Source organism: Dicentrarchus labrax, unplaced genomic scaffold, assembly GCF_905237075.1.
Source record: "Dicentrarchus labrax unplaced genomic scaffold, dlabrax2021, whole genome shotgun sequence".
In the NCBI taxonomy this organism is placed as follows: Eukaryota; Metazoa; Chordata; class Actinopteri; family Moronidae; genus Dicentrarchus; species Dicentrarchus labrax.
In genome coordinates, this window is record NW_026136702.1 from 27,291,602 (window position 1) to 27,319,445 (window position 27,844).

At 40.5% G+C, this 27,844-nt stretch overlaps 1 protein-coding gene across 6 annotated transcripts; it reads right to left on the bottom strand.

Annotated features, from left to right (window-relative positions):
• Window positions 1-1,695: 1,695 nt before the first annotated feature.
• si:ch211-195b21.5 (transcription initiation factor TFIID subunit 1) lies at window positions 1,696-27,563 on the bottom strand. Of its 6 annotated transcripts, XR_007887502.1 has the most exons (11): window positions 27,207-27,563; window positions 11,127-11,272; window positions 10,445-11,018; window positions 8,852-9,470; window positions 6,700-6,798; window positions 5,454-5,521; window positions 5,260-5,356; window positions 5,043-5,161; window positions 3,476-4,101; window positions 3,269-3,386; window positions 1,696-3,092 (listed from the first exon to the last, which is right to left on the bottom strand). XR_007887502.1 is itself a non-coding variant. In XM_051423097.1 (9 exons), exons 1-9 carry the CDS (start codon window positions 27,405-27,407, stop codon window positions 3,571-3,573), a joined length of 2,454 nt encoding a protein of 817 aa, XP_051279057.1. In that variant the 5' UTR covers window positions 27,408-27,563; the 3' UTR covers window positions 1,696-3,570. The 6 variants fall into 6 exon arrangements, 3 of the variants coding, with proteins under 3 accessions (XP_051279057.1, XP_051279075.1, XP_051279086.1); XR_007887501.1 differs by having other exon boundaries at window positions 1,696-3,386; XR_007887500.1 differs by having other exon boundaries at window positions 3,269-4,101.
• Window positions 27,564-27,844: the final 281 nt, after the last annotated feature.

Here is a 27,844-nt window from a genome sequence, read left to right on the forward strand (position 1 = left end):
CTTGTACACTCTAAATTTAAGTGCGGCTGATTTGACCACGGAGATCGGACTCACGGCTGGATTGACCGCAGTCTACTAGCCTACTGTTTCTTCTCCACAGCACCGTCCTGTAAATGACAACATCCGGTTTCAGAATATGAAAAAACAGGCCTTTTTTCTGTTTCTGTTTTCTAGTGATTTTATTTTTTGTTATATGAAATAGAAAATGAAAATCGAATAATTTTTTTAATTTCGCTCATCCCTTTTTGACCATGAAAAAGAAAAACGCCTTGTATTTCAATTTTAATTTTTGTATTTTAAAAGGAAAATCAAATAACCACTCGTTTTCTGTTTTTTAATACCTGTTTCTGAAAGGAAAATCCAATGACCAAAACATACACGGACCCAGTGAGTAGGCTTATTGGCTTTTTGTTCGCGGGACTTGCACTTGCATTGGCGTGTTTAGTGCGGTTGAATCCGAGCTACCACTCTTTCCTCCGAGCACAGGCATCTGCAGCTGCAGAGTTTACCGCATTGCTGTTGATCACTCTCATAACACAAATTGGAGGAAAGAAACAGCAAGATAGTTGACGATGGCTGCACCGTGCTCAGTGAGTAAACAGCTGCGTGACAGCTGACGTAAAACAACTCAAGCCGATACCGATCAGTTAAATAATGCCTTGATCAGCGCCAATACCGGTCGTTGAGATCATCGCTATTCAAAACACTAATTTACATGTCACTGAGATGAAATTTCATGACAAACCCATATTGTGAAGAGAAATAATTTCCGACACTAGAAGTATACGCCTACATGTTAATCAGTTATCAGTAATTCTTTTTGTGATGAAGTCTTTGTGAAAATGAAAGTAATTCATGTTGCTCTCTCCCACCATTTTAAATACTGTCCAGTGCTGAACTGTAGGCTATAGTAGGTAGGCCTATATAGATGCATGATAATGTGTCTCCATCTGCTGGGCTACCGTAGATTTTAGTGTGACAAACGTCCTGTATGGCAAACTTTTCTTTACTCTTATGGGACCGTGGCGGTTGTGTCCTTTTGTTTGTATTATGATGTAAAATTGAATCTTTCATTGGGACCATCTTGATTTAAAGTGTAACCAGGGCTTTAGAAATAGTATGCAAAGGGGATTCAAGGTCATTTTAGACCTCCTAAATGTGTGTGTAGGAGTAAGGATAAACATTTACATTATTATCTGATTTGTATATTCTGCCCAACAGCTTTTGCAGTCTTGTTTCAGTAGCTGGTCTGGATTATATTAGTATCTTCGAGACCACTTTTGTAAATCAATATAACAAATCAATCATCTGATACAAAACACTTGTAATTGTTTTGGGGACATAGCCTACATGTACATCTATCTATCTATCTATCATCTCCATTCTTCTGGTGGGCACAAGGGAAATCCCAGAACTTGTGTTTATTTTTTGACTGCCTGCTGGCGTTGGTTCCACAGGGCATGCTATAACCCAATCCCAATACCATACTGACATTGTAGCTGCAGAAATACTGTGCTGGCAAAATAATCCTGTCTCCTAGAAAGCAAGTTTACATATAGACAGACACAACAGCAAACACATTTCAAAAGAATAATAATGCTGGCCAGATTACATTTTCTATTGACATCATGAAAAAATTAATTAACATAATTGGCAAGTCACAAAAATGTTGATACTGAGCATATCTGTAAAATGTTCCTTGACATGCATTTCATTTGCTTTCCAGCAAAATATCAGATTTAATTCAGTTCAAATTTATTTGTAGAGCACCAAACCATAAATCTCACACTTTTCCAATAGAGATCTAGAAATACAATATCTGCTTGTAACTTTTTTTAATGGTTATGTTACCATAAGGTATGGTAAGTAGCACTTTTTTCTTAAAAGTTGTGCACATAATCCAGGCAACAATTACATTTCCCACCACAATGTAATTGAAAAACAAAAAATAGAAATATATCAAAGGACAAAATTAAGCATTACTCTCAAAAGCAGGTTACTTTCTATTACAACAACTGTCACAGTTTCGCCAATCTATTTAGACTTTTTGGTAATTGCTTATGACCAGTGCACTGTAAAGAGAAAAATGTGATCACTCACATAAGTATTTTCCTTTATCTGGAATATCACCACAGGTGACATATTGGGTTATCTTGTATTTCAGATAAAAATGCATGTTGAGTGCAAGTTAGAAGAAAATGGAACTCAAATGCAAAATCCAAATACAGTTTCTAACACCACAATGCTGTTGCTCCTCGGAAAACATGCACACAATAGTAATGGTATTGAGAAAGAGGAATATGTAGTCAAAATTAATTCACTGCTTAATTTTTTCAAACATTTAATTAAAATATGAAAGTAGGATCTGAGGGAATAGTAATAATAATAATACATACCATACATCAACATATTCATTGTCATGTAAAAATGCGTAGGAAGCCAATTAACAAAATGTAACGACAGCCAAAACAAGTTTATATCAATGTCATTGGTGTCCAGTAGAGATCAGGCTGGGATCTGTTTGACCTTGGTTGGCACAAACAATGGAAGCAGCCCTTTTGAGAGTGGAACATTTTCCTCCCCTTCCAATCTTGGTAATAACTATAGGTAAGATGTTCTGTTACTGTGTAACTGTACTAGATGCACAAAGTAACTAATAATAATCTTTTCTTTTGACTAGATCTGATAGCAACAAGTGCACTTACTAACATATCAGATTTCCTTTAAATAGCTACTACACACTTAAACATGTTGTTTGAGCTGCAAGCTAAGTTATATGACTGTACAGTGATAAAACACATCAATGCTGGTGTTAATATGGACTTAACCAAATTTATAAAAAAACCAACGAAATTTCATGGCCTATAACTGGCTCAACGTGCCATCTATAGTTTTAAATCACCCTTGCAAGGGCAATACTGACATAGTTGACCATTTGTATAATAACACTCTGATGATTGAAACATATCATTCAGAGGAGTATATGCTAGTTTTTGCTAACCCTCTTTTTTCAATTTTGGAACTGTTTAGATGGTTTGGCTGGAGAAGCACCGGACTGCAATCTTTACCTTGATCCCACGCGCTGACAGTCCCTGTACACACACACACACACACACACACACACACACACACACACACACACACACACACACACACACACACACACACACACATCCGGAGTTAGCCTCTTTGAACCGTTAGCTTAACTACAACAAAGGTACCACACAGATATAAGTTTACAGACGGCAGTCAATGTGCTTCTACTGACTGTAAAAGTGACTGTACCACGCCCCCTGAAGTGGCTGTCCTTTACTGGTCTCTGATGCATTTTTTTATTTGCTTAGAGGGAGGAAGCTAGCAGAATTGAGGGATGTCTTCTGATCACACTAAAAAACAAAAAACAACAAGAACAGAACATTGAAGAGAAAAGAAAACAACAATGTGGTTCCCTTGAGTGTAATGATAAAATTCAAACCTTCAAGTGTAGAATCGTAGGCAGCAATAAGCTGCCATAATCATCTCAGGAATCAGTACATATGGATATGGAAACTGACAAGCACAATACAAAAATTAGGACTTGTCCTTCTTCTTCTTTTTCTCCTTCTTCTTTTTCTTTTTAGATGATTTTGCTTTTGGTATTTTTCCTTTGTCGTTGTCACTACTATCACTGCTTTCATCTTTTACTTTAACTTTTTCTCTGCTGTCCTTGGATGATTTCCCCTTGTGGTCTGCGTCTTCCACTTTGACTTTGCTATGGCTTGCCTTGTTCACCTCGTCCATAACCCCGATATCCGGAGGAGGTGTCAGTCCACGGGATACCGTTATGAGCATCCTCTCCTTTCTCATCTCTTCTTTCAAGAAGATGTTTTCCTGCCCAGTCCTGTGGCTTCTGTGGTGGTGGTCTTCATATTTACTTCTGTGATCTCTATCGTCTCTCCAGTCTTGTTGGTAGTGATTCCTGTGGTCTCCTGAATCTCTATCGTAACCATAGTCCCTGTGATCTCTCCTGTCTGAGGGGTTTAGGTGTTTGTTATTGCTGCTGTTAAAATAGCACGAGTGTCCTTTGCTGTCTCCAGCATGCTTGTCTCTCTGCACTTTCTGCTAAAACACATAAAAAAACAAATTTTGCAGTGTGAAGATAAAGAAGATAAAGAAACTACGAGCTAAGAGGAGAAATTGAATACCATGATATAGTGTGACGCAGCAAGTAATGTAAGCTATGTTGTGGGTTAACAAAACTAACAACCTGCTACTATAGCTAACATTACAACAACAGCATATTTTGGCAAACTAGAAAGTAAGCAAAAAGTCTGTGGGTAATTAATTTAATGTTACCTGACACACAAATCCTGGCTGGAACAGCTGGACTAGCAAGTTAGTGTTGTGTGGCTTAGTCCACTTTCTTTGTTTTGCATTTACAGATCCAGGAATGTGTACAACCACCGGGTTTACAATTAGAAGCACTTGCCCCAAGAATTTAGAGGCTTTTGCCTCATACAATTATATTTATCCTATAAGAACACCAAAACCAACAATGCATCAGTTTGTCTCTTAGTAGTTTCTGACTTTCCTACTCTGGCACTCAGCTCAAAGCCCATTAGTTCATAATGAAGACATACGTATTTAAAAACGGCTCACAAATATACAGACTAATTTTAAAAGTGATTTGCTAAAACACCTGGCCTGCAGTTTTTAACAAACATGGATTTGTTAGGGACTATTTTCAGTGGTAGATTAATCCACATTTGGTGCTCTAGTGGTTATTTGGGACAGCAGGATGGTGTAAATAGGATAGAGTACAAATAAACTACAATGTGTGTGTTCATGGCAATAAAGGAAAATGTCACCCACTATAAAGTGTGGCTGACATTGGACAACAATGGAGCTTTATGGCACAGGGAAATAATATGTATTAGGCAAACACAATACTTGTTAGTAGGAAACATTCATTTTTGGATTTGACTTTTCATGGGATTTTTGAATACAAAAAATATAAAACGTCACCAGATGTCCACACAGAGGTATATGGGAAGTATACGTACACTGCTAGAGTTACTATGGCGGTGAATAGCCGTATGGTTTTCAGCACTATTCAAATCTCCAATGAACTCCTCACACCTCTGGCAATAGAATCCAATTACTGGTGTCAGAAAACTCATTCCTGCAAAGGGACAAAAAAAGGAACGGAGCATATGGAGTATTTAAGAGGAAGACAGACAACATGAAAGACAGGGTTTTCATTAGAGAAAACTGCTTTACCATCCTGTTTCAACAATCCTTCCATTTCTTTCATCAAGGATTCCATTTTAATCATTCTGGCTTGTTTCTCTCTCTTCCTTTCCTCATTGTCACCTATCTGGGAAACACAAGTGACAATTTCAAAATTAGGGTTTTGCCATTCTTTAATGTCAACACTCAAATGTTGTCAATGACACAGCCTGGAAATCCTTTACCTTGTGTTTATTAGAGGATATCTGAGTTGTGCCACTGCCATCTCTTTTTGCCCGCTTCTCCTTTGTCGCTAAAGGAAGACAGAACAACAAAATAATCTTGTATTCTATATCAAAAGCATTAAACAATAAAGACAGAGAAGATAAATCACCTGGCCAGGTGGCAGCAGTTTCCAACTTATTTATCATTCGTCACTTAATTCTCACATAAAGCAAACCTCCAGGACTGCCTTCTTTCATATACGTAATATTACAAAAATTAGACACATCCTATCACAGACAGATGCAGAAAAACTAATCCATGCATTTGTTACTTCTAGGCTGGATTACTGCAACTCTTTATTATCAGGCTGCCCTAATAAGTCCATTAAGACGCTCCAATTAATTCAAAACGCTGCAGCACAACTACTGACAGGAACTAGGAAAAGAGATCACATCTTTCCTGTATTAGTTTCTCTGCACTGGCTCCCTGTAAAATTTAGAATACATTTAAAATCCTCCTCCTCACCTACTCACTCTTCATGGTCAGGCCCCTTCATATCTTGAAGAGCTCATAGTACCCTATTACCCCACTAGAACACTGCGTTCTCTGAATGCAGGGCTACTTGTGGTTCCTATAGTCTCAAAAAGTAGAACAGGAGCCAGAGCCTTCAGTTACCAAGCTCCTCTCCTGTGGAACCAGCTTCCAGTTGCAGTTCGGGAGGCAGACACCATCTTCACATTTAAGAGTAGGCTTAAGACGTTCCTCTTTGATAAAGCTTATAGTTAGGGCTGGATCAGGTGAGTCCTGAACCTTCCCTTAGTTATGCTGCTAAAAGCCTAGACTATCGGGGGATTTCCCATGGTGCACTGAGCTCCTCTCTTCCTCTCTCTCTTTCTGCACTCATTCATGTCCCATTAATGAATGTTACTAACTTTACTTTTTCCCCGGAGCTCTTGTGCTTTCTCGTCTCACAAGTTCTCATGGATCCTGGTGGAGCCTCCTACCATGGTCCTGCTTGACTCCCATTGCTAATATCATTGATATTATTGTTATTATTAATATTATTATTACTACAGTTACTATTATTACTATTGTCACTGCTCATTGTCCCCCATCGTTGCTGTTGTCGTCGTCATCGTCTTCTTCATCATCATCAGTCACTACTATTGGTGTAGTTGTTGCTACTGTTGTTGCTGTGCACCTGTCTGTCTGTCTGTCTGTCTCTGTCTCTCTCACCCCAACTGGTCGAGGCAGACGACCACCCACCTAGAGCCGTAGGGTCTGTCCTAGGTTTCTGCCTCTTAACAGGCAGTTTTTCCTTGCCCCCATTGCCAAGTTCTTGCTCATGGTGGTACTGTTGGGTCTCTGTAAATGTTATAAGGAGTTCGGCATTATTTTTAACAGTTAAAGCGCTCAAATACTGGCATGTTGCCAATAAGGAAAAATAAATTCAATTGTATTTTTATCATAACAAAAGTTATCTCAGTTCATATAGAGCAGGTCTAGACTGTACTACCCAACAATTGCCACCATGAGCAAGCACCCTTTAAAGAGGCAGAAACGTCAAGTAGACACATAAATAACACAAATGTCAGTAATGCATCATAGTAGGACTCAACACACGACCACTTTCTCACAGTGGACTAAGTTGCACACATGAAGGCACAAAAATGCAGCAGGGCTCGAGTACATGCTTTAATTCTGTTTTATCTATGACCGAGTATGGTCGCATATTGCAGCAACAAATACTGTATTAGTTACTGCATTGGCATGGTCGGAACCTGCAGTGAGAGGCTGTTCTAATGCTGTGGGGAGGAGTTGCATTCCAGGCAATTTCCATCTCTCATTTGTATTTGCCATTCAAAAGGCAGCAACATTGCATGAGTTTGACAAACCTGGCCAACAGGGCTAAGCTGACTAGCATGCTACAGCTGATAAACAACTTGCGCACTACCAAAACTTTCGGGATAAAGCCTGCGCTCTAGAATTTCTGTTCCAGTGCGAATAGTAGACATAAACAGACTTGACAGTAACTGTTTCGGTCACAGGTCATACCAAACTGAAGAAGTCTTATTGGCTTGTTTTCCAAACACAGGGCTCCAGACTAACTTTTTGCATTGGTTGCACTGGTGCGCCTAACTTTTTTTTTTTAGGTGCACCAGCACAAAATTGAGGTGCACCCAAATTTTTCATTGCGTTGCCTTTAACGCCATAAGGTCACCTTTTTATCGCTCTCCATAACTTTTATATAATGTGAATGATTTTTAAACAAGAATAAGGTGTAGAGAAATGCTTGTCTTTATTTGAAGCACAATTATATATAAAAAGAAAAATAAAGTGTTTAAAGTGCTTCACTGAGCTGAAATTGAACATTTCAAACTAAAACACTAAGCAAAATAAAACATTTCCAAATGAAAGTGCTTGTGCTTAAATTGCTTCACTGAACTGAAATTGAACATTTCAAACTCAAAATGAAAAAATAAATAAAATAAAATAATTATTAATGATAATAATAATGATTACTACTTCCTGCCGCTGAAATGCAGCTGGGAGAGGGGCCACTTTCTCTACACACTTGTCACGGCATATCCTGTGTTTTTTAGACATGTTATGTTTTTTTAAAGTTTCGATACGAACGTTGTTGACCCGCTCACGAATGCACTATTTCCGGCCTTTTCTGACCGCACTCCTGACATTACACACAGTGCATTGTGTTACGTCCTTTGTTGTACCTCAGCCAGTCCTGTCTGAAGGAATATATTTTGACCTTTTTAATTTGGGTCTCAGAGCCGGGCTCTATCCCAGACTCGGTTGTCTCCTCCTCTGGTTCCGAGTCTGATGCTGTCGCCGAAGGACCGGGGCTTGGTATCTCACCAGGGACGGATGGACTCTCAGTAGTAGGGCTGGTTGTAGGCTTGGTTTTCTTAATGAAAAAACTTTCAATATTTCTGCCTCTCTTCATTTTCCCTCGTTTTGTCGTGTTTATTTTATTTTTCCGTTTCAGTTAGTCAGCTACTCTTGCGCTCAGGTCGTGCACAATTTTTAACACACAAAATTTAGCGCGGTGAACAGGACCACAGCCAATCAGAGGCAAAGACCTGCCCGAGCTCTGTCTCTTGTTGGTTTAGAACACGATATGATCCTTCCATGAGTGTGTGAGCTTGCGAAATAAATTTATGTTTTCACCCGGGCAGCGTCAGGTGCACCGGTACAACCTAGAAAAATTATTAGTCGTACTCTTAAAAATTTTGGTCGCACTCTGGAGCCCTGAAACATCCTGTACTTAACAGTTTGGGAAGAATACACCCTTGAAACCCAAACAGCTTTTTATTGATATTTACTATCAAATAAAAAAAAAACTGTAATTGAACAAGCTCAATAATCAAGTTGAATCTTTCATTCAATACAGGATACTCACCTTTGATCAGTGATTGTAGAGACTCCAGAGCTTGTCGCACATTTGGGTCACTCAGTGCTGGCATTACTAAGCCTGTTGCTGTTGGGTCCGAACCAAGAAGTGCAGGAAACATATGTTTCCCCTCTTTCTGCCCCTGCATCTTCACCACGATCTCGCTGATGTCTGCAGTGCCCAGACTTTCTAATATGTTCTTGATCTTCTCACATTCACTGCTGTCTAGATTGGAAGAGACTAAACTTGAGGAAGTCATCTGAAGGGGTTGTTGCTGTTGACTGCCAAGAGCAAGACTATCCATTTCCTGTGGTTTGGCATGTTCTCCAATCTGGGAAAACTCTGTAAAAATTGTGGTTCTTTTAATTTTAGAGGACTTATTGGCTTGTTTTCCTTCAACGTCTTCATTCCCATACAAGAATGACTCTTCATCTTCAAGCTCATCAGCTTTTCGGACTGTGGAGTCCTCTTGACTTTGTACCTGGAGCCAAGAGAAGTCACTTCCTACTCTGTCATGAGGAAGGAGCATACTATCATTTTCCAATGATATTGAATTCTCCCGACTGACGTGCTGCTGATGCCTGTGCTCATCTGGAAAAGACTCCACTTTTTTGCTTTCATCTGAGGCCTGGACAGAAGAGATAACAATGAGATAGTATTAACCAAAGTCTCATTGGTCAGGTTATCGCTCGTAATATCACTTTCACTAAAATAAATGCTTCTATTTTTGGGGATTGGAGGGACATATGCAGACCTGATGTATGTTATATTGTTAGAAATAACAATATGTATGAAAATATCAATATATATATATATATATTTTACTCTTTAATAATCGTATGGTTTAATAGATGATAAGACCCACAAGCCAGAAGTCAAAACACCAGGGCTCACTTTATTGAACATAACTCAGCTCCAAACTAACTGACACAATGGCACTACATTGGCCCCCAGACTCACAGGACAGAAAAGCTTTATTTAGAGGGTTATTCATATATTTTTTTATACTGCGTTATGAAGGTGACTCATCCACGGATAAACAATGACTTGTGGCTGCAAATTAACTAGCTTTTATCAGTGAAGCACTAACATCGTACTATTGTGCTAGGCTAGATCAGTTTTACAACAGATACACTGTACAGAGTTTTTGTTTTCTTTCAGCTTGACATGATCCAGAACTTTCATCTGTGCAAAACATAGTGCGCTCTTTTACTGTATGTAGTTACATGGAATAAACAAAGCCTCCATGCAAAGAATTTTCATCAATGATTTTTAGTAACTGAGGTTACTTGAGGAATGGTTTCAGCCCTAGCCCTAACTATATTATAGTTTGATATTAAGTGATATTAAATGTATGCCAAAGATCTTTATAAAATCTGGTTTCCCTTACTGTTTATGGTTTATACGTCTGTCTGGAATGGTAGTTGTACAAATAATCTTGTGATGTTTAGGTAGACAACAAACTGTATGACAAACTGCTGCTCCATGTAGTTGCTACAGAATTTTTTGCATTGAATGGAACTTGAATAAAATGTATTGTGAACATCTATGATGATAACCCACTGAAACAAGACATTTTGTAGTATTAATAATGAGATCTACCTGAATAGTGAGGATGGCATCTTTGAGGGTGGGCAACCGCTCTTCCATTTCTTTGCTGTTCATGACCAGCTTCAGTCCTTCCAACAGACTATTTTCTGTCAGATTATTAATGCTGATGCAGCTGTGGTTCGGACTCCTCTTTCTTTTTTTGTCTGTGCCATGGCTCTTTTCACCACTGCTACTTCGTGACTTGGACCTCCTGACCCGGCTCTTGCTTCGCACATGACTCCTCTTCTTGCTTCGGCTGTGGCTCCGACTCCTACTGTGAGCCCTGCTTTTACTTCTCACTCTACTCTTGCCACGAGCACGACTTTTACTCCTTCCTCTGCTTCGGCTGCGTGCATGGCTTTTGCTTCGTGCACAGTTCTTGGCTTGAGATCTGCCGCGGCTTCGGCTTTGGCTTCTGCTCCTGTTCACATGCTTCTGAAACGCAAGGTCTGATTTGACTACTTCTTTCAGGACTTTAGCTGACTGAAATGCATCAGCCAGGTTGTATGCCATGTTCCCTTTGAGATAGTCTGGGAGAGGCTTGTTGGCTGCAATGCATCTCAGGAATTCCTCACCAGCTCGGTCACTGAAAATCAACAAAACAAAATGTGTTTCAAACACCAGCAAACACAAAAAGGACAACTGGTCCAGCTGAGACTTATACAAAATACTTAATTTAAACATATATACACACCTGTTGTCTGGAGAATGATGTTCTGCAGGACTGGGATGCCACTGTGGGACCTGAGTGTGCGTTGGTTCTGCAGGAGGGCCGATCTGCCGCCTGCCTCCCAAACCAATCACTGTACTATGGTCTATGGAGAAGCTGCTACAGTGGGGCTGAGAGTATTCAGAATTTATGTTATAGTGCTGTACAAGACAGAACTGCAATAGCATATTTAAGATAATACTTATTTAATTTGGAACAGTTGTACTCGTTCAAAGGTTTTACTTTTTAAATCTTTGAGTGATAGGAATATTTGATATTAGGTCGGTCCTTGTTACAGAGGCAATGAAAAATATGTTTACAATTTGCCAGTCATATTGCATCTTGTTGATCAGTGAAATGCTAGTCCACAGAAATCAATGGCACTGGAAAAGCTGAAATGAAATAGTAATAATCCTAATTATCAGTAACATCTACAAATGACTTAAAGGTTGTCTTCACAATCCCTACCAGCCTTGGATACTTACAAAGAGAAAACACAAGTAGGCCAAGGTGACCAGTTACAGTTCTTGCGGTACACACAATGTGTCTGTTGTATTGTGGAAGACGTGCACCCAAGCCACGGCGTAGCTATGGCAGAAATGTGCGTTGCTGTAGCTATGCCGTAACCCCTTATCACACAACTATGAATGCATCTTTTGGGTGTGCTTGTCAGAGAATGGTATAACCTTTTCGCCATTCATCACGTTTTAAGCACTTGACATACTCAAGACAGTACTGGTATGATAAGCAATAAGGTTAAGATAATAGAAAAAGGTATACGAAAATACGGTTACACAGTTTTGCAATATTCTGTTTCGGTGTATTTTTATCAACTAGTGCAGTGCCCGTAGGAAGTATGTATTGCTATAGAAAAGTGTGAGGTTAAGTAGCTTTTTCATTGATGGCCAAATGAGGTTGTGTTTGAAGGTGGGACATCAGGGACATTTAGGACATATTATTTAGCCCTGTAATATAGGCCAGCATACATCAGAGAGACAGAGAGAGAGAGAGAGAGATTCAGGGATCCAGCGAGGGGGGAAATGTCGCTCCGTCCCTGATCCTCCTCTGGAGGTAGTATCAGGGACGCATTATTTTTTTAATCGCCTACAGCGTGAACGGATAAGCCGACGGCGCGGCGCGAGGGCGTGTCGGTCAGACAGTCTGATAACTGCACAGGTCTCTCACTCAACTTAATAAAGAGAAATGTCCCACAAAAGCAACGTTACAGGACCAAACAACAGTAACGTAACTGTCTTTGGAAACTTACATGAGGAAAAAAAATACCACAGCTGTACGTGGAGAAGCGTCTGTCCTCCTGTCTGTCCTCCCGCCTGTCCTACCGACTCTTTGTCACATTTCTGCCCGAAAAACAGCGTCTGTCACCGGCGAAAAACTCGCGAAGTGTTAAAAGATTCCTCGTCTTGTGAGTCAGGGAGTCAGTTTACTGCTGGTGATTATTATGTAATAATTGTGTAATTTAGAGTGAATAACTTAACTTCGTCACTTTCCAGGATTGGTGGGTCAGGATCTCAATCACTACACATTATAACAGCATCCATATGATTATGAAGTGTGTGGTTTAGATTGACAGGGGGAGACAACTGGGAAACCAGCACAAAATTTAGGTGCACCCAAATTTTTCATTGGGTCGCCTTTAACGCCATAAGGTCACCTTTTTATCGCTCTCCATAACTTTTATATAATGTGAATGATTTTTAAACAAGAATAAGGTGTAGAGAAATGCTTGTCTTTATTTGAAGCACAATTATATATAAAAAGAAAAATAAAGTGTTTAAAGTGCTTTACTGAGCTGAAGTTGAACATTTCAAACTAAAACAATAAGCAATATAAAACATTTCCAAATAAATATCGAGCTCTGTCTCTTATTGGTTTAGAACATGATATGATCCTGCCATGAGTGTTTGAGTTCGGTCACAGGAGAACACAGAGAGATGATGCGCTTGTGAAATAAATTTATGTTTTCACCCGGGCAGCGTCAGGTGCACCGGTGCGACCTAGAAAAATGATTAGTCGCACTCTTAAAAATTATGGTCGCATGTGCGACCAAAGTGGTCGCGCTCTGGAGCCCTGTTTCTGCTAACTTGTTTGATTTCCTTAAAGGACAATTCCGGCGCAAAATGAACCTGGGGTTAATAACACATGTGTACTGAGTTGGTCCGTTCTCTGGGATATGTTTTCATGTTAATCGACTGTGACCGGTTTTAGCACAAACCGCTAATTAGCTTATAATGCTAGCAAACGGGGCACAGAGTAACGTGAAAAGAAATCGCTTTTTATACCACTAACAAGACTCAAAATAGCACCACACTTACACGGTACAAGACCACAGCCAATCAGAGGCAAAGACCCGCCCGAGCTCTGTCTCTTATTGGTTTAGAACACGATATGATCCTACCATGAGTGTGTGACTTCGGTCACAGGAGAACACAGAGAGATGATGCGCTTGCGAAATAAATGTATGTTTTCACCCGGGCAGCGTCAGTTGCACCAGTGCGACCTAGAAAAATTATCAGTCGTACTCTTAAAAATTTGGGTTGCACTCTGGAGCCCTGGACAGACAGACAGAGATTTCTTGCTTTATAGATAGATGCTCAATTGCCTACAGCAGTGGTTCCCAAAGTGGGGGGGAGATCCATTCCAGGGGGGGCGTGGTACGGCTACAGGGCTAAATGAATGAGGCATGCTTGGACACTGCTAGCAAAACATGGAGAAGTTTTTGACTGGGCTCCCACCAGTAAAGCAGAAGATGAACAGTCACCAGATGTGCTCCCAAAGCTAGGCAAGGCAAAGACAAGAAAATATGACGAGACATATCTCGCCTTTGGCTTCACCTGTACAACGGTGGGTAATGAGGAGAGACCACAGTGTGTTGTGTGTCTCAAAATACTAGCCTGTGACAGTTTGAAGCCAAACAAGCTAAGGCGCCACTTGGAGAGAATATACCCAGAGCACAAAGACAAGTCAGTTGACTTTTTCAGAAAAAAACTCAAACTGCCGTGCTCAACAGTGTCGCTTTACTAAAGCTGCATCCGTGCCTGCAAATGCCCAACTCGCTTCGTATAAAGTTGCCTACCGAGTGGCACAATGTAAAAAGTCGCACACAATAGCTGAAGAATTAATACTTCCCTGTGCTATGGACATGGTTTCAACTATGCTTGATGACACAGCAGCCAGCAAGCTAAGGGCTATTCCTCTGTCCGACAATACCATTGCCAGGCGCATTTATGATATGTCAAAGGACATAGAGGAGCAGCTTAATGATAAGGTGCGTGACATCCGCTTTGCTCTGCAGATGGATGAAGCAACTGACAGTAACAAAGACTGTTTACTGATAACGTACGTCAGATTCATTGATGATTTGAGGGAGGAATTGCTTTTCAGCAAAAAAAAGTTCTTGGCAGAGCCACTGTAGAAGAACTGTTTAAAATCATTGACACTTCTTGAAAGAGGCCAATCTGAATTGGGAGGACTGTGTGGGGATCTGCACAGACGGGGCTCAGGCTATGGCTGGGAAACATGCAGGGCTGTAAGTGCTCATCAAGCGCGTCTCCCCCAAAGTGCAGTGGACGCACTGCATGATACACCGTGAGGCACTGGCGTCTAAACAGCTGAGTCCTGAGCTGAATGTAATGACCGACATCATTGCCACAGTCAACTACATCAAAACACGACCTGTCAAATCGCAGATTTTTTCACCACTATGTGAAGAAATGGCCTCCGACCATACAGCTGTTCTGTTTCACAGTGAGTCCCAATGGCTGTCACATGGGAAGGTGCTGTCCAGGGTCTTTGAACTGCTAGATGAGATCTGCATCTTTTTGGAGAAAGAGGGCAGTGATTTTGCCCACAAGTTTAACTCAAAAGTTCCTCATGAAACTTGCATACCTCAGTGACATGTTTCTGAAACTCAATGAAGTGAATTTGGAGCTGCAGGGCAAAAACACACACCTTCCACATCTGGCAGATAAAATCACATCTCAAATTTTCTCAGCAACCAAAGGGGGGCCAAGCAGAGAAAGTTTGGGAACCACTGGCTTACAGTATCGCAATTTATTGAATTGTAACCCCTGTATCATTACATGGATTATGTTACCAGACTCTTACCAAGTCACAGTCCTAATGAGCACAGCAAGTATTTCCAGTGCTGGCAGTATTTGTAGCAGACTAGTGGTACAATGTGTAGCATGCCAGTGCAGAGCCCAGGGACTACAGTAAAGATACAATGGACCAGACTTAAGAAAGACAGCAAACTAGTTTTCTTTTAAACTGTTGATATATTTGAAGACAAAACATAGCAACAGGACGACATTATCATGAGTTATTACACACAGTGGAAATAAAAGACACAATGCATACAATGTATATGAAACATGAAATTGTCAAGTGGATGTGAAAAAATAACCTTATTTCATGTAGTCACTAAAAATATTTTATCCACATTTCATTTACTGCTTAGCTTAACTTTGGTGAACTCAGACCACACAAATTCCTGATGTAGCAAGACTTCTTGACAGTGTTTGAGAATCGAGAGCTGGAGGGTCCAAAATGGACATTAATTGCTGTTATGTCTTTCCGTAAAACTTGTAATAATGGTCTAGGCCAGGCATGGGCACTCTACGGCCCGCGGGCCACATACGGCCCGTTAAGCTTTTTAATCCGGCCTGCCTGACTTGTTCAAACTATATTATTAAATTTAATTATTAAATTGCATTCATTTTGACATCCCTGCAATTACCACGTTTCCCCATTTGACACCCAATTACCCTTGTTGGAGTGTGGTGTTTTATGCTGCGTTCAGGTGCTCCTTGGATTATCCTAAATAAACATTTGGTCATTTTGATTGGCGATTTGGCTCTTTATTTAGGGTTAAATCCCAAGCCGTTGTTGATAAATCACTTTTCTAACACGTCTAGATCACTTATGTGGACGTTGAAATGTCTGAGCTAAACGCTGACATGCAAAGTTTTTTAAAATCACAAACGATCGTTGGCTGACATTTAGATGACGAATATGACATCATTCCTAGATCAACTAGGGACTTGTTTATCTGATGTTTCCAAATGCACTTGAATGCAGCATAACTCTCAACTTTACTTTTTCTACATTGCATATTGAGCCTGTGTGTAAAAATGAGCGGACCAAAGAAAAGAAAAGTGGACCGTAAGTGCCAAGAGTTTAATAAGGAGTGGACAGCAAAATATTTTTTCAGCCATCACTTTGCAACAAAGTATGCTAACTATGCTAGCAAGCAGTCAGCGCAAGAACGGCTGGCTACTGCTGAGAGGTTGGTGGCTAATTTACAGACTCAGCAATACTTTTTTCACCGACAGACTGCGTTTCAAGAGTCCAGCACCAAGGCAAGTTTTTTGCTGGCATTCAAAGTGGCAATGCCAAGCAAGCCTTTCTCAGAAGGCGAGTTTTTGAAAGACTGCATGAATGAGCTGAACATGAAGCTACAGGGAAAAGATCACTTTGTGCACGACATGTACACAAATGTGAGAGCCTTTAAATCCAAGCTGACTTTATTCTCCAGAAAAGTTTCAAACAAATCTTTCGCTCATTTCCCCACACTAGCCACGCAGAAAGAGGCCACCCGAAATGCGGAGAAATGCAGAAAATCACTGGACAACCTGCACAGAGAATTCTGCCGTCAGTTCTCTGATTTTGAAAAAATTGACAAGTCACTTCAGCTGGTGTTCTGTCCCCTGTCACACGACCCCGAAACAGCACCACCTGACCTGCAATTGGAACCGATCGATCTTCAGTCTGACTCTATCTTAAAGGAGAAGTTTAACTCTCTTAAACTGTATGACTTTTATGCTTCACTGAAAGAAGCCACGTTTCCAAACCTCCGGAGGACGGCACAGAAGATGCTGGTGTTGTTTGGCTCGACCTACTTATGTGAGCAGACGTTCAGCGTCATAAACATCAACAAAACCTGTCACGGACCCAAGTTAACTGACCATCACCTCAGATCCATCCTGAGAATTGCCACAACAAAACTAACCCCAGACTTTGTTGCTCTGGCAAAAAAGGGAGAGCAACAACACTGTTTCCACTGAAACTGAACGTGAGTTTTCTCTACTGTTATGAATACATGCATTTGTAAAATTATTTGTAAATATTCATGCTTTTCTAAAGGCCAATCCTTTTATACAATGGCTTGTACATGTCATACATTAGTTCACATAAACACTCCATCCATCTGCTCCTCGCCTGGGCCCCTCTCAAATTTTAAAACTCAGTAAATGGATGGTAAATGGACCTGTACTTGTATAGCGCCTTTCTAGTCTTCCGACCACTCAAAGCGCTTTTACACTACGTGCCACATTCACCCTTTCACACACATTCACTCAGTGATGGCAAAGTCAGAAACTAACATTCATACACACTCACACACCGATGCAAGTCGGGAGCAATTCGGGGTTCAGTATCTTGCTCAAGGATACTTCGACATGTGGCACCAGGAGCCGGGGATCGAACCCACAACCTTCCGATTGAGGAACGACCTGCTCTGCCTCTGAGCCACAGCCGCCCCAGTGTGGCCCACAAGTCAAAAAGTTTGCCCACCCCTGGTCTAGGCATTTATTTGTTTTGTATGTTATTATACAGTGAGAAATGGACTTCACATGACAATATTCACAACTTGGAGTAATTTTATTAAAACCCTTTTATCCTTTTGATTGGAGACCCTTATTGAAGGAATATTAATAATGGAGGAGTGAACACATACTATATGGTGCTAGAGAACTCGACTCGAGTCAGACTTAAGGCTCTTATACACTCGCCGTTCCCGACCTGTAGCGCGACAATGTGATGTCACAGGAGCGCCGTAACTATTTATACTTGCGCGTGGTGGTCGCGACACTAGTTGTAGTCTTCTCTACAGATGCCTGTAGAGGTGCCCTTGCTCGGAAAGTTTGCCCTCGAACTCGTCCATCTTCCTGTTTCCGCTTTGGTGCGCTCAGCTGAAAAAAAGTGTGCGTGACCGGGCCTAAATCCTGGCGCGCCAGCGAGATCTACGTCATTTTGACGTCACATTATCGCGCGGCAGGTCGGGAACGGCGAGTGTATAAGAGCCTTTAAGTCACCAGATTGAGGTTTTGTGACTTGCTTGATTAACAGTGATGAAAAGACTTGACTTTGACTTGCAGGAAATGACTCGACAAGTTGCTATCTTTATTAATATGTGAATTATCAAAAATATATTTTTTTTTCAATCGGATGTTTCCTGTTGCATGTGGGCGAACCTGGCAACCTGAACTTAAACAAGTGACACACCCATCACTGGCTGCAGCGGTTGTAGAGTGGCTGGAGCGGAGCACTTGGAGATGGAACTGGAAGGAGCTGCTGGCACAGCAGCTGTTCCCAAAATTATAAACACAGACACGCGAGCTCCGGGTTGACACTGAGATTGTGCGCGCATCCACAATCTCTTTCTCTCGCTCTCTCCCGCCAGCTCGCTCACTCTCGCTCGTCCACTCACACCTTACGCACATATACACATTTTACGCACAGCTTGTTCCCCAAGGGAATTACGCTACTCTTATAACGCTTGAAGGGTGACCAGTAGAATCAAAAGTTACATTAGCCAAATAAGAGGTTTCTGCCAACGGTAATGTCATACATTGGATATTACACTGAAATATTTGTTGCAAATAAAAGTCAAGCACTTTAAGACGGTTGTTATCCAGCTTATTATATTTCCATGACTTGACTTGTGACTTGCTTTGACCTAAGCTATGACTTGACTTGAGTTGACTTGACTTGACTCTCACAAAAATGACTCGGACTTGCTTATGACTTGAAGGTTAAGACTTGAGACTTGCACATGTGTGACCTACTCCCACCTCTGGTGCAGACTTTATGACAGCTTCAAAGGTTGGGAGTCAGCACTTTTTTCCATCTGTCTAGTTTATCGATCTGAATGAATTATACAAATCAAATGATGGAATTGTGGAGACTCTAACCAATCTAACAATGTGTAGTAGTCCATAGTGACTAATACTGACTAACCCTAATTCACCACAGAATTCAAAATGGCCAACTTTGACCGCACGCCACAGACACACCCTTCAATGTCGCAAATAAAATTTTTTGACTGTACTGACCAATTTTGAAGCAGATCCGATAAATTACCTAGGAGGAGTTCGTTCAAATACAAGGCAAAAAAGAGAAAATCAAAATCAAAATGGCCAACTTCCTGTGGGTTTTGGGTATGGGTCCAAGAGGCTTTTTTGTACGTCTCGGCATGTCGGTGAAACGTGGCGCCGGGGCTGATTTTTTGAAATACTGTAGGGGGCGCTACAAACACGACAAACACAATTTTTGGTATGTGAGCTACAGGCACCAGTCTACACGTGCCCTGTGAATTTCATATTCATAACTATTACGGTCTCCGCACAGTGATTTACCCTGCCACCAAAGCGCCACCTAGTGGCGTATTTCTGACACATTCTGACACAGATCCTCAGGGGGCCATGGGGAATCATTGTATCAAGTTTCGTTTAAATCACACGTGCCGATGCAAAGATATAAACTTCTTCATTTTAAAGAGCGCCACCTTGTGGTGATGGTCTGAAATTGTGCACGATGCCTAATGAAGACATGGGGAACTATGGACCCAAGCTTAAGTCCTAATTTTATAGCGCGCTTATTTTTTGAAATATCAAAATTCTTCAAATTACTTTTTTTGCCAAGACGGCCCCCAGATGCTATGTGAAAATTTTCTTGCGAATCGGACAAAGTGTATAGGACGAACACAAAGATAAAAGATATTTCGCGCTCCAACCGAAAAAAAAATTAGGCGGAAGTGGGCATGCCCTATATGGGGAGATTCAGCTCCATTCACCGAACGCGTGGACATAAGGTTTTTGAATACGCGACAAACTATGCAGAAGTTATTAGCCCAAACGCACTTTTCATGATAGTAGCGCCACCTAGTGTAGAATATAAACATTTTCGCCACCACTGACATGTGGGCCTCGTTTCATGATTTTTTAAGCATGTTGCAGCCTCCAAATATCGAAGGGGCAGAAAATAATAATAAGAATTCCTTCAATTACAATAGGTCAGTGCTCGGGCCCTAATAATTAAAGTGACTAGTTGACTAGGGTAGCAACTCTAACCGTGCCGTTCAATTCCCGAGCTTCCTCTGTACATGTGTTGAAGTGTCCTTGAGCAAGACAGTGACCCCCAAGTTGCCCCCCAGTTGCCCATGGCTGCCCACTGCTCCTAGTGTGTAAGATGGGTCAAATGCAAAGGACAAATTTTGTTTCCATGTATGTAAATACTGAGAAATAACAATAAAGGCTAATGGCTAAAAGACTGTAGGCCTGATTCTTCTTTTTCCAAGTACATTTACTCATATACTTTCATTTTACTTAAGTATATCCTTTTGGTGATACTTAATAATTGCACACCACTATATTTAAATTGATCACAATTTTGTTTACTGATGCAAATGAGGTACATTCCAAGTCAGTAGTGTGCTTTCTTCTGATACAAGCTTACATTATTTTTTTTTTGACTCTGCCAATTCCTCTGCTTTAATCCGTGTAAAGCTATGTACAGGGAAGTAATGTAATGTTAAACATTATTGATCAGATATAAGCATGATAATTTCTACTAAATAAATCACATAAAATAGAAGTGTAAACTTAATAATTGTTAGATAATATGGGTGTTCTGACCAGCATTATACCACTCACTCTTCACTGGGTATATTTTAAGCCTTCTGTTCAATGTGAAGCCTTATTAGGGATCGAGCCAGTATCAACTGGAAGGTCCCTATAGTTTTTGCTATGTTTATTATTATTATTACGCTTATACGCTTATCACTGCATTTCTGACCCCCTGAATATATAATCTGGACTCGTTTTATTTGGCAAAGTTGTCGGGCCTGGTGTAATCTTGGATATTCTTTGCGTCGCTTTCAAGACGGCCACTAGGAAGGCCACTGGGTGGTGCTACTTTTAGGCAAAGTTAGATAAGCTAATAACTCCCGCATAGTTTGTCTCACATTCAACCTTATATCCACGCGTTCGGTGAATGGAGCTGCATCTCCCTATATAGGCCACGCCCACTTCCGCCTAGATTCTAGAGCGCAAAATGTCCAAAAACAACGTTTTGGTGTTCCATCCATGCCCTTTGGTCCGATTTGCACATTAATTTCAAGTATTTTGATATTTCAAAAAAATAAGCACATTATAAAATTAGCAGTTCCTGTTGATTTTTCATCAAAAAAGGAAGTGGACCATTTCTCCACATTGGTATGTCCGATTGACACCAACCTTGGGTCAATACTTCCTTATGTCTTCATTAGACATAAGGAAGGCGCTCTTTAAAAGAAGAAGAAGTCTATATCTCCACATTAGAAGTGTGATTAAAACGAAACTTGGTACGATGATTGCCCATGGCTCCCTGAGGCTCACCTAAAAAGGAAAAAAATCACGCCACTGGGTGGCGCTCTGGTGGCAGGGTAAATCACTCTGCAGAGACCATAATATTATGAATATGAAATTCACAGGACACGTGTAGACTGGTGCCTGTAGCTCACATACCAAAAATCGTGTTTGTCGTGTTTGTAGCGCCCCCTACAATATTTCAACAAAGCAGCCCGGCAGCACGTATCACCAATATGTATGAAACTCGGTAGGCACGCGTAACGTGCCGAGACCTACAATCTATCTGATCTGACCTGATCTACTTCAAAATTGGACAGTACAATCAAAAAATGTTGCTGACTGAACGCCATGGTATTTGTGCCTGTACGTTGAAGGGAGTGTCCGTGGCGTGCTGTCAAAGTTGGCCATTTTGAATCGAATGTCAAACTGTGATGCCATTTTTGGCATTTCAGAGCTTCTATTTTAACTAACTCCTCCTACAGGTTTTATTAGATCTACTTCAAAATTGGTCAGTACCGTCAAAAAACGTTGCTGACTTAACGCCGTGGTATTTGTGCCTGTGTGTACGTTGAAGGGTGTGTCCGTGGCGTGCCGTCAAAGTTGGCCATTTTGAATTCCGTGGTCTTGTATTTGAACGAACGAATTTATCAGATCTGCTTCAATATTGGACAGTACATTCAAAAAATGTTACTGATTAAAACTTACGCAATTTGCGACTGTATGTTGAAGGGTGTGTCTGTGGCGTGCCGTCAAAGTTGGCCAGCTTGAATCAAATGTCAAGCTGTGATGCCGTTTCCGGCATTTCAGGGCTTCAATTTGAACTAACTCCTCCTACAGATTTTATCGGATTGACTTCAAATTCGATCACTGCAATCTAGACACATAGGTGATCAAAAGTTAATCAAATATTTACTGTGTGTCACATGGCGTGTCCGTGGCATGGCGCTGAATTTCCAAGTTTCGCAGTGAAGAATCTCACTATGAAAGTTTAAGTCTTTTGCAAGGTGTCTGAAACGTGTGACAATGTAGAGCTGTCTCCCTCAGCTTCCAGCGATGAAGGCTTGGGCATGGGGTGACGTGGAGGGCGAGGTCTAATTTATATAACTATTCTTAACAACATTGTATATCAGGAAATAAAATTAAGAGATTAATTTAAAGTATCATGAATTGACAACTGTTTATTTATTGGCAGGCAACATATTACTACTCTCTCTCTTAGAGACACATCTTAAACTAGCAGCGTTTCCTGCATATTTCTATAAGTAATTTCTTATTTCATCATTTTAATTGTACTTAATTCTCCACCTTGTAGTGTTTCACAAACTACTGTAATTTGCTTTTCTTCCCCCCAACTCAACTGTTTGGGCACGTAGCTAACCTTGTTGAACTGGCGCCCCATGTGCCCCAAGTCCTTGTTGCAGCGACCATGGTTTTGAGTCTGACCTGTGACCCTTTGCTGGGTGTCGTGCCCTCTCTCTCACCGCTTTCTTATCACTCTTCAGCTGTCACTGTCGATTAAAGGCAATAAAAGCCCTAAAAACTGTTCCTTTAACTGGTCTGTGATTGTAAAATATCCACTGTGTCTACTAGATAACATCTCTCTCGGTTTCTCTGCAAAATACTATGAGTCGCCAGGAGTTAATATACCGGGCAGCCTGCCAAAGTACAAATCTATGGGTGGGAAAGACTAAATATAATTTTCCTGTAGAATACAAGAACTGCGTCATCTGATTGGATGTTCTGATTGGCATTTACAGCCACTCAAACTATTTAGAGCGCATATTGGCTGATAACGATTGGTCAATCAATCAATCAGAGCACTCCTTTTTTTTTTTACAATGCTTTAAAAGTTATTTTTTCTCCAAAACATTTTATATACACAATACAAATTACCATGCTACTGCTTAAGCTTATTACTGTTTGCACGATAACAAGGTATATAAAAGGTCACTATAAGCCACCCAAAACATTATTTTAGGCCTAGATTAATATGCACAATAATTTTATACAAGGCTTACAAACAACATCTATTTTTCTTTAAAGAAGAAACAAAAATTTCTTATACCGACTTATCGAGAGAGCAGTTACATCATACTGTGTTGACAAATGTGCCTGCACCGTAAGATAAATTGTATTTTCATTGGCATTGCAATATAGACATGAACGATGAACATATCGCAAAAGACTGCCTGAAATGGGATACATAAGAAAAATCATATTATGTAGGGATGGGAAATCCGGAAATCCAGAAATCTGGTATTAAAAAGTTAAAAAGCCAACACCTTATCAATACACTGTTCCAAAAGCATAAACATGTAGAGACGCGATCTGCTCCATGCACTTTCCCTCATCCACCTCTGCTATGTTTGTGTATGTGTACATGAGTGTGAACCTATCATGGCGTCACCCATTAGTTTGTGCAGTACTGCTCTGAAGCCTTGAGTTTGGCGTTTTGGTCGTCGCCACGACAGTTTGTCAAAGCCATAACACTTAAAAATAGGTTTAAAACACTCCTGTGTTGGCGTAACTTCACAGACGTGGAAGCTCTGTCCATTACATATACTGTCAATGGTTTTCACAAGCACAGTGTACTAGCACAGCTAGTACCAAATTATTACACATAAGCAGAAAAAAATAAATACAGATTCTGATTAAATAAGGACATAATGGTTAAACAATAAAACATTTCAAAATGCTAAGTTGGTTCAGATCGATGAGTGCAGCCAATCCAGGCATTTTGGCCTTGCAACATGCCCTGTCCCTTTTTGGGTGAAATCAGTCCCTCTATTTTCACTGCCGGCCTAAAGCCCATGGCCAGTAAGACAAACAATAGAATTAAAAGATAGTAAAAATGCATAGGGCTAACACATGTTTTCTGCAATACATCACACTACTGTAGTGTAATACAGCACAGTAGGGGTCTATACATACACTGAATTAAGTCATCAAAGTATGGTCATCAAAGATTAAGGAAACTGAATAGAAATAGTGGCGTCTCTGACAACAATGTCATAACCTGTCTCATCAATCTCATTTTAAATTTACATTCTGGTGTGAACTAATGGAGTCTGTCCGACAAGCTTTTTCCATTTGAGGCAGCTGGCCAAAATAAAGCCAATTCTATCAAGGCAGCACTTTGAGACGGTAATCCACGCCTTTGTTACCACTCGGCTGGATTACTGTAATGCACTATATGTGGGGGTTAGTGGGTCCTCCATCGCCCGTCTTCAGATGGTACAGAATGCTGCTGCACGTCTTTTAACTGGCACACGTAAACATGAGCACATTTCCCCCATTTTAGCCTCACTCCACTGGCTGCCTATTCAATTTAGGATCCATTTTAAAATTCTTTTATTTGCTTTTAAATCCCTGAATGGTCTTGCCCTGCCCTACCTCTCTGAGCTTCTACACCACTATATACCCGTCCGCCCCCTCAGGTCAGATGATCAGCTGCTCCTGAGTGTGCCTAAAACTAAGCGGAAGCTCAGAGGGGGCCGTGCCTTTGCTGTGTCTGCTCCTAAATTATGGAATGATCTGCCTCTGCACATTAAACAGGCCTCTTCTCTGTCTGTTTTTAAAACCAGTCTTAAAACCCATCTCTTCTCTGTGGCCTTTGACCCCTAGTAAGATGTCGACTTTATTTACTTGATTTATTTTTTGTATTTGTTATTTTTACTTTTTGATTGCTTTTTATTGCATGGTTATTATTTTTACTCATGTTTTATGTCTTTTCATTTTATTGCTGTATTATATGTTATTTTGCGCCTCATGTGAGCTGTTATGTCTTTTATTTACGATGTCTTATTTATTCTCCTGTACAACTTTGGTTGTTTTAAAGTGCTTAACAAATAAAGTTGGATTGGATTGGACCAAAAAAGTCTCTGCATCTGTCTAAAAGCTCCATGACCAGAGACATGTTTAAATACGGTTAAATGTTGGAGGTGCATTTGAAAGATGGAGATAGCTTGTACCAAAAAGGATTTCAAGATGGACGTTGTGTTGGCAAATTTTGTCCTGAACAAGTAACATTGAGCTTCAGTTAAGGTTATCTGACTAACACTGACATGCTTACACTCTTTATTCAGACCAAACTCCCTTGTTGCAGCAGTGTGTGGGGATGTTTATTTTTTGCTGAAGGTAACAAACCTGAATGATCCTCTATGTCTCTCAACCAAACAAACAAACAAACCAAAGGAAACTTGGTATCGCTGTTTTGCAGCATAGACCACAGCCAGACACAGATGTGTCCATAAAATAAACCAAGTGAGGACATAACTAGGAGAGTATCATAGTTTTCCATGAACTCCACCTGGATAGTTACAAATATATTCATTTATCAACATAAGATGTGATAAACCTAGACAAAATGATCAAATTTATGGCAGAACGGGTTTATGTTTATTTACTCTCCAGGAGCTGTGGGTCGCTCACCATCTCGTCAATTACGTGAGCTCACCTTTCCCATTACTTTTTGCAGTGTAAAATTAGTCAACTCAATTAGTTTGGTAAATTGGGAAATAACAGATGGATGTGTTTTCAAACGTCCTCTTAAACAACAACCAGCATAATGCGCTGCTTTGAAAATGTCAGTGGTGAGTTTAAATATATTTTTAATTATTGGGTCGATTTGGAAACTGTGTCGACTTTGTCGCGTTTTGTGTGTCCTCGGCTGTTTCAGGCTCTCTCTCTTTAAGCAGCGTATATGGTCTGTTACTGATGTGTTCTGACTCCAAGTTGTTGTGGTCTGGGTAGATTAAGATGCTGTTTTAGGACAACACAGTAAAATGTGCAGTGTTTTTTTGGTGGTTTGTGTGTCAAGTGATTTGGCCTTCCCTCAGCTCCTACTGTTTCTAACATTATGGGCTCACACTCGCATCTCGCACATGGTGTGACTTACAGTCTGTTAGATACTTGTGATGGAAAAAGCTATAAATATTTTCATTTTTATGTTTGTGTGTTGGTCAAATATAATTATGGGGTTGAACTCCTCTGTCTACCTCTGCCACAGCTTATAGACACACAAACAACTTTTTTTCATTCATATTAGATGTGAGATCTGGATAAATGTATGTAAATTTGTGAATAGAATGATAATGTGAAATTTGATTGCAAGTTAGAGTCAAATACTCACAGTTGTTTAGGTTTATGATGACATTAATGAAATCGTCACCAGGAGAATTTGAACTGTACCGATTGAATACTTGCTTTCAGTCTAACATATTGCTCCTTTAAAGTTTCAGACAAGCATGCTTAAGTTTAAGGGTTAAGACCTTTGGTTGTATAAACATTTCTTTATATGCACTCTAGAAAGGGGCAAAAAACCCAAGATTTTGACTACCTACGCCTATCGTAACTGACGTCATATTTGTCTAAAAAATGCGTGGTATCGTAGGAAAAATAGTTTGATACAATAATATAAGATGCTGTGAACTCAGGCGATCCTTCCTCTGGTGAAAATCCATTGACATACAGTTACAGTCATTGACATTTTACATTTACATTTATAGCTAATTCTCACAGAGCTCTGTGAATCTGTTTTCTCTAGTTAGCACAATACTAACCAATCTCTTATCTGAAACATGTAACGTTAGCTAACTTAGCCAGCTGAGCTAGCTTTACTATACTGTTGGGTACGTACCCTGGTGAAATGCCCTCTTGGTGGCCTGTTGTGGAGAAAATGGCTATCTGATGCTGAAGCCGAAAATGGTGCACACGGTCCAGGGGGTAAGTGTCCAGGAGGAGGAACACTACAGGGCCCTCCGAGCCTGAAAGGAGAACCATAGGTTGGTGGGGGTCCGAACGGTGGGGGCCCGTGTGCAGGTTTACCTGGGCGGTACATGTTTGTGCTCAAGACTGCATGCAAACACCCATATCGCCGAGAAAAGAAATTTCCAGCAAATGTGCAATTTTTCTGGCCAATTACGCGTAAGGTTCATCTGTCTAAAATCTTGCTGTGGCCGCCACCAAGACTACCACAGTGACATAGGAAACAATTATTTTTCTTCTGCGTTTTTGCTTTTGTTGGCAGATTGTAATCTCAAAGTGCATACTGCCACCTACCGTGCCGGAGTACAATCAAGTTACAATCTAAATCCCTAAAAAAAAAAAAAAACTAAAAGGATCTAGATCATTTCGATTCAAGGTCCAATTCAATCAACTTTATTGTCATAGTAATACTTGTACAGCATAACAATTGTATGATTAATATGGTAGTACAGTATACAAAGTTTAAGTAGGATCCAGTGAGATGCAGTAGAGTGACAGAGTGCAGTGTAG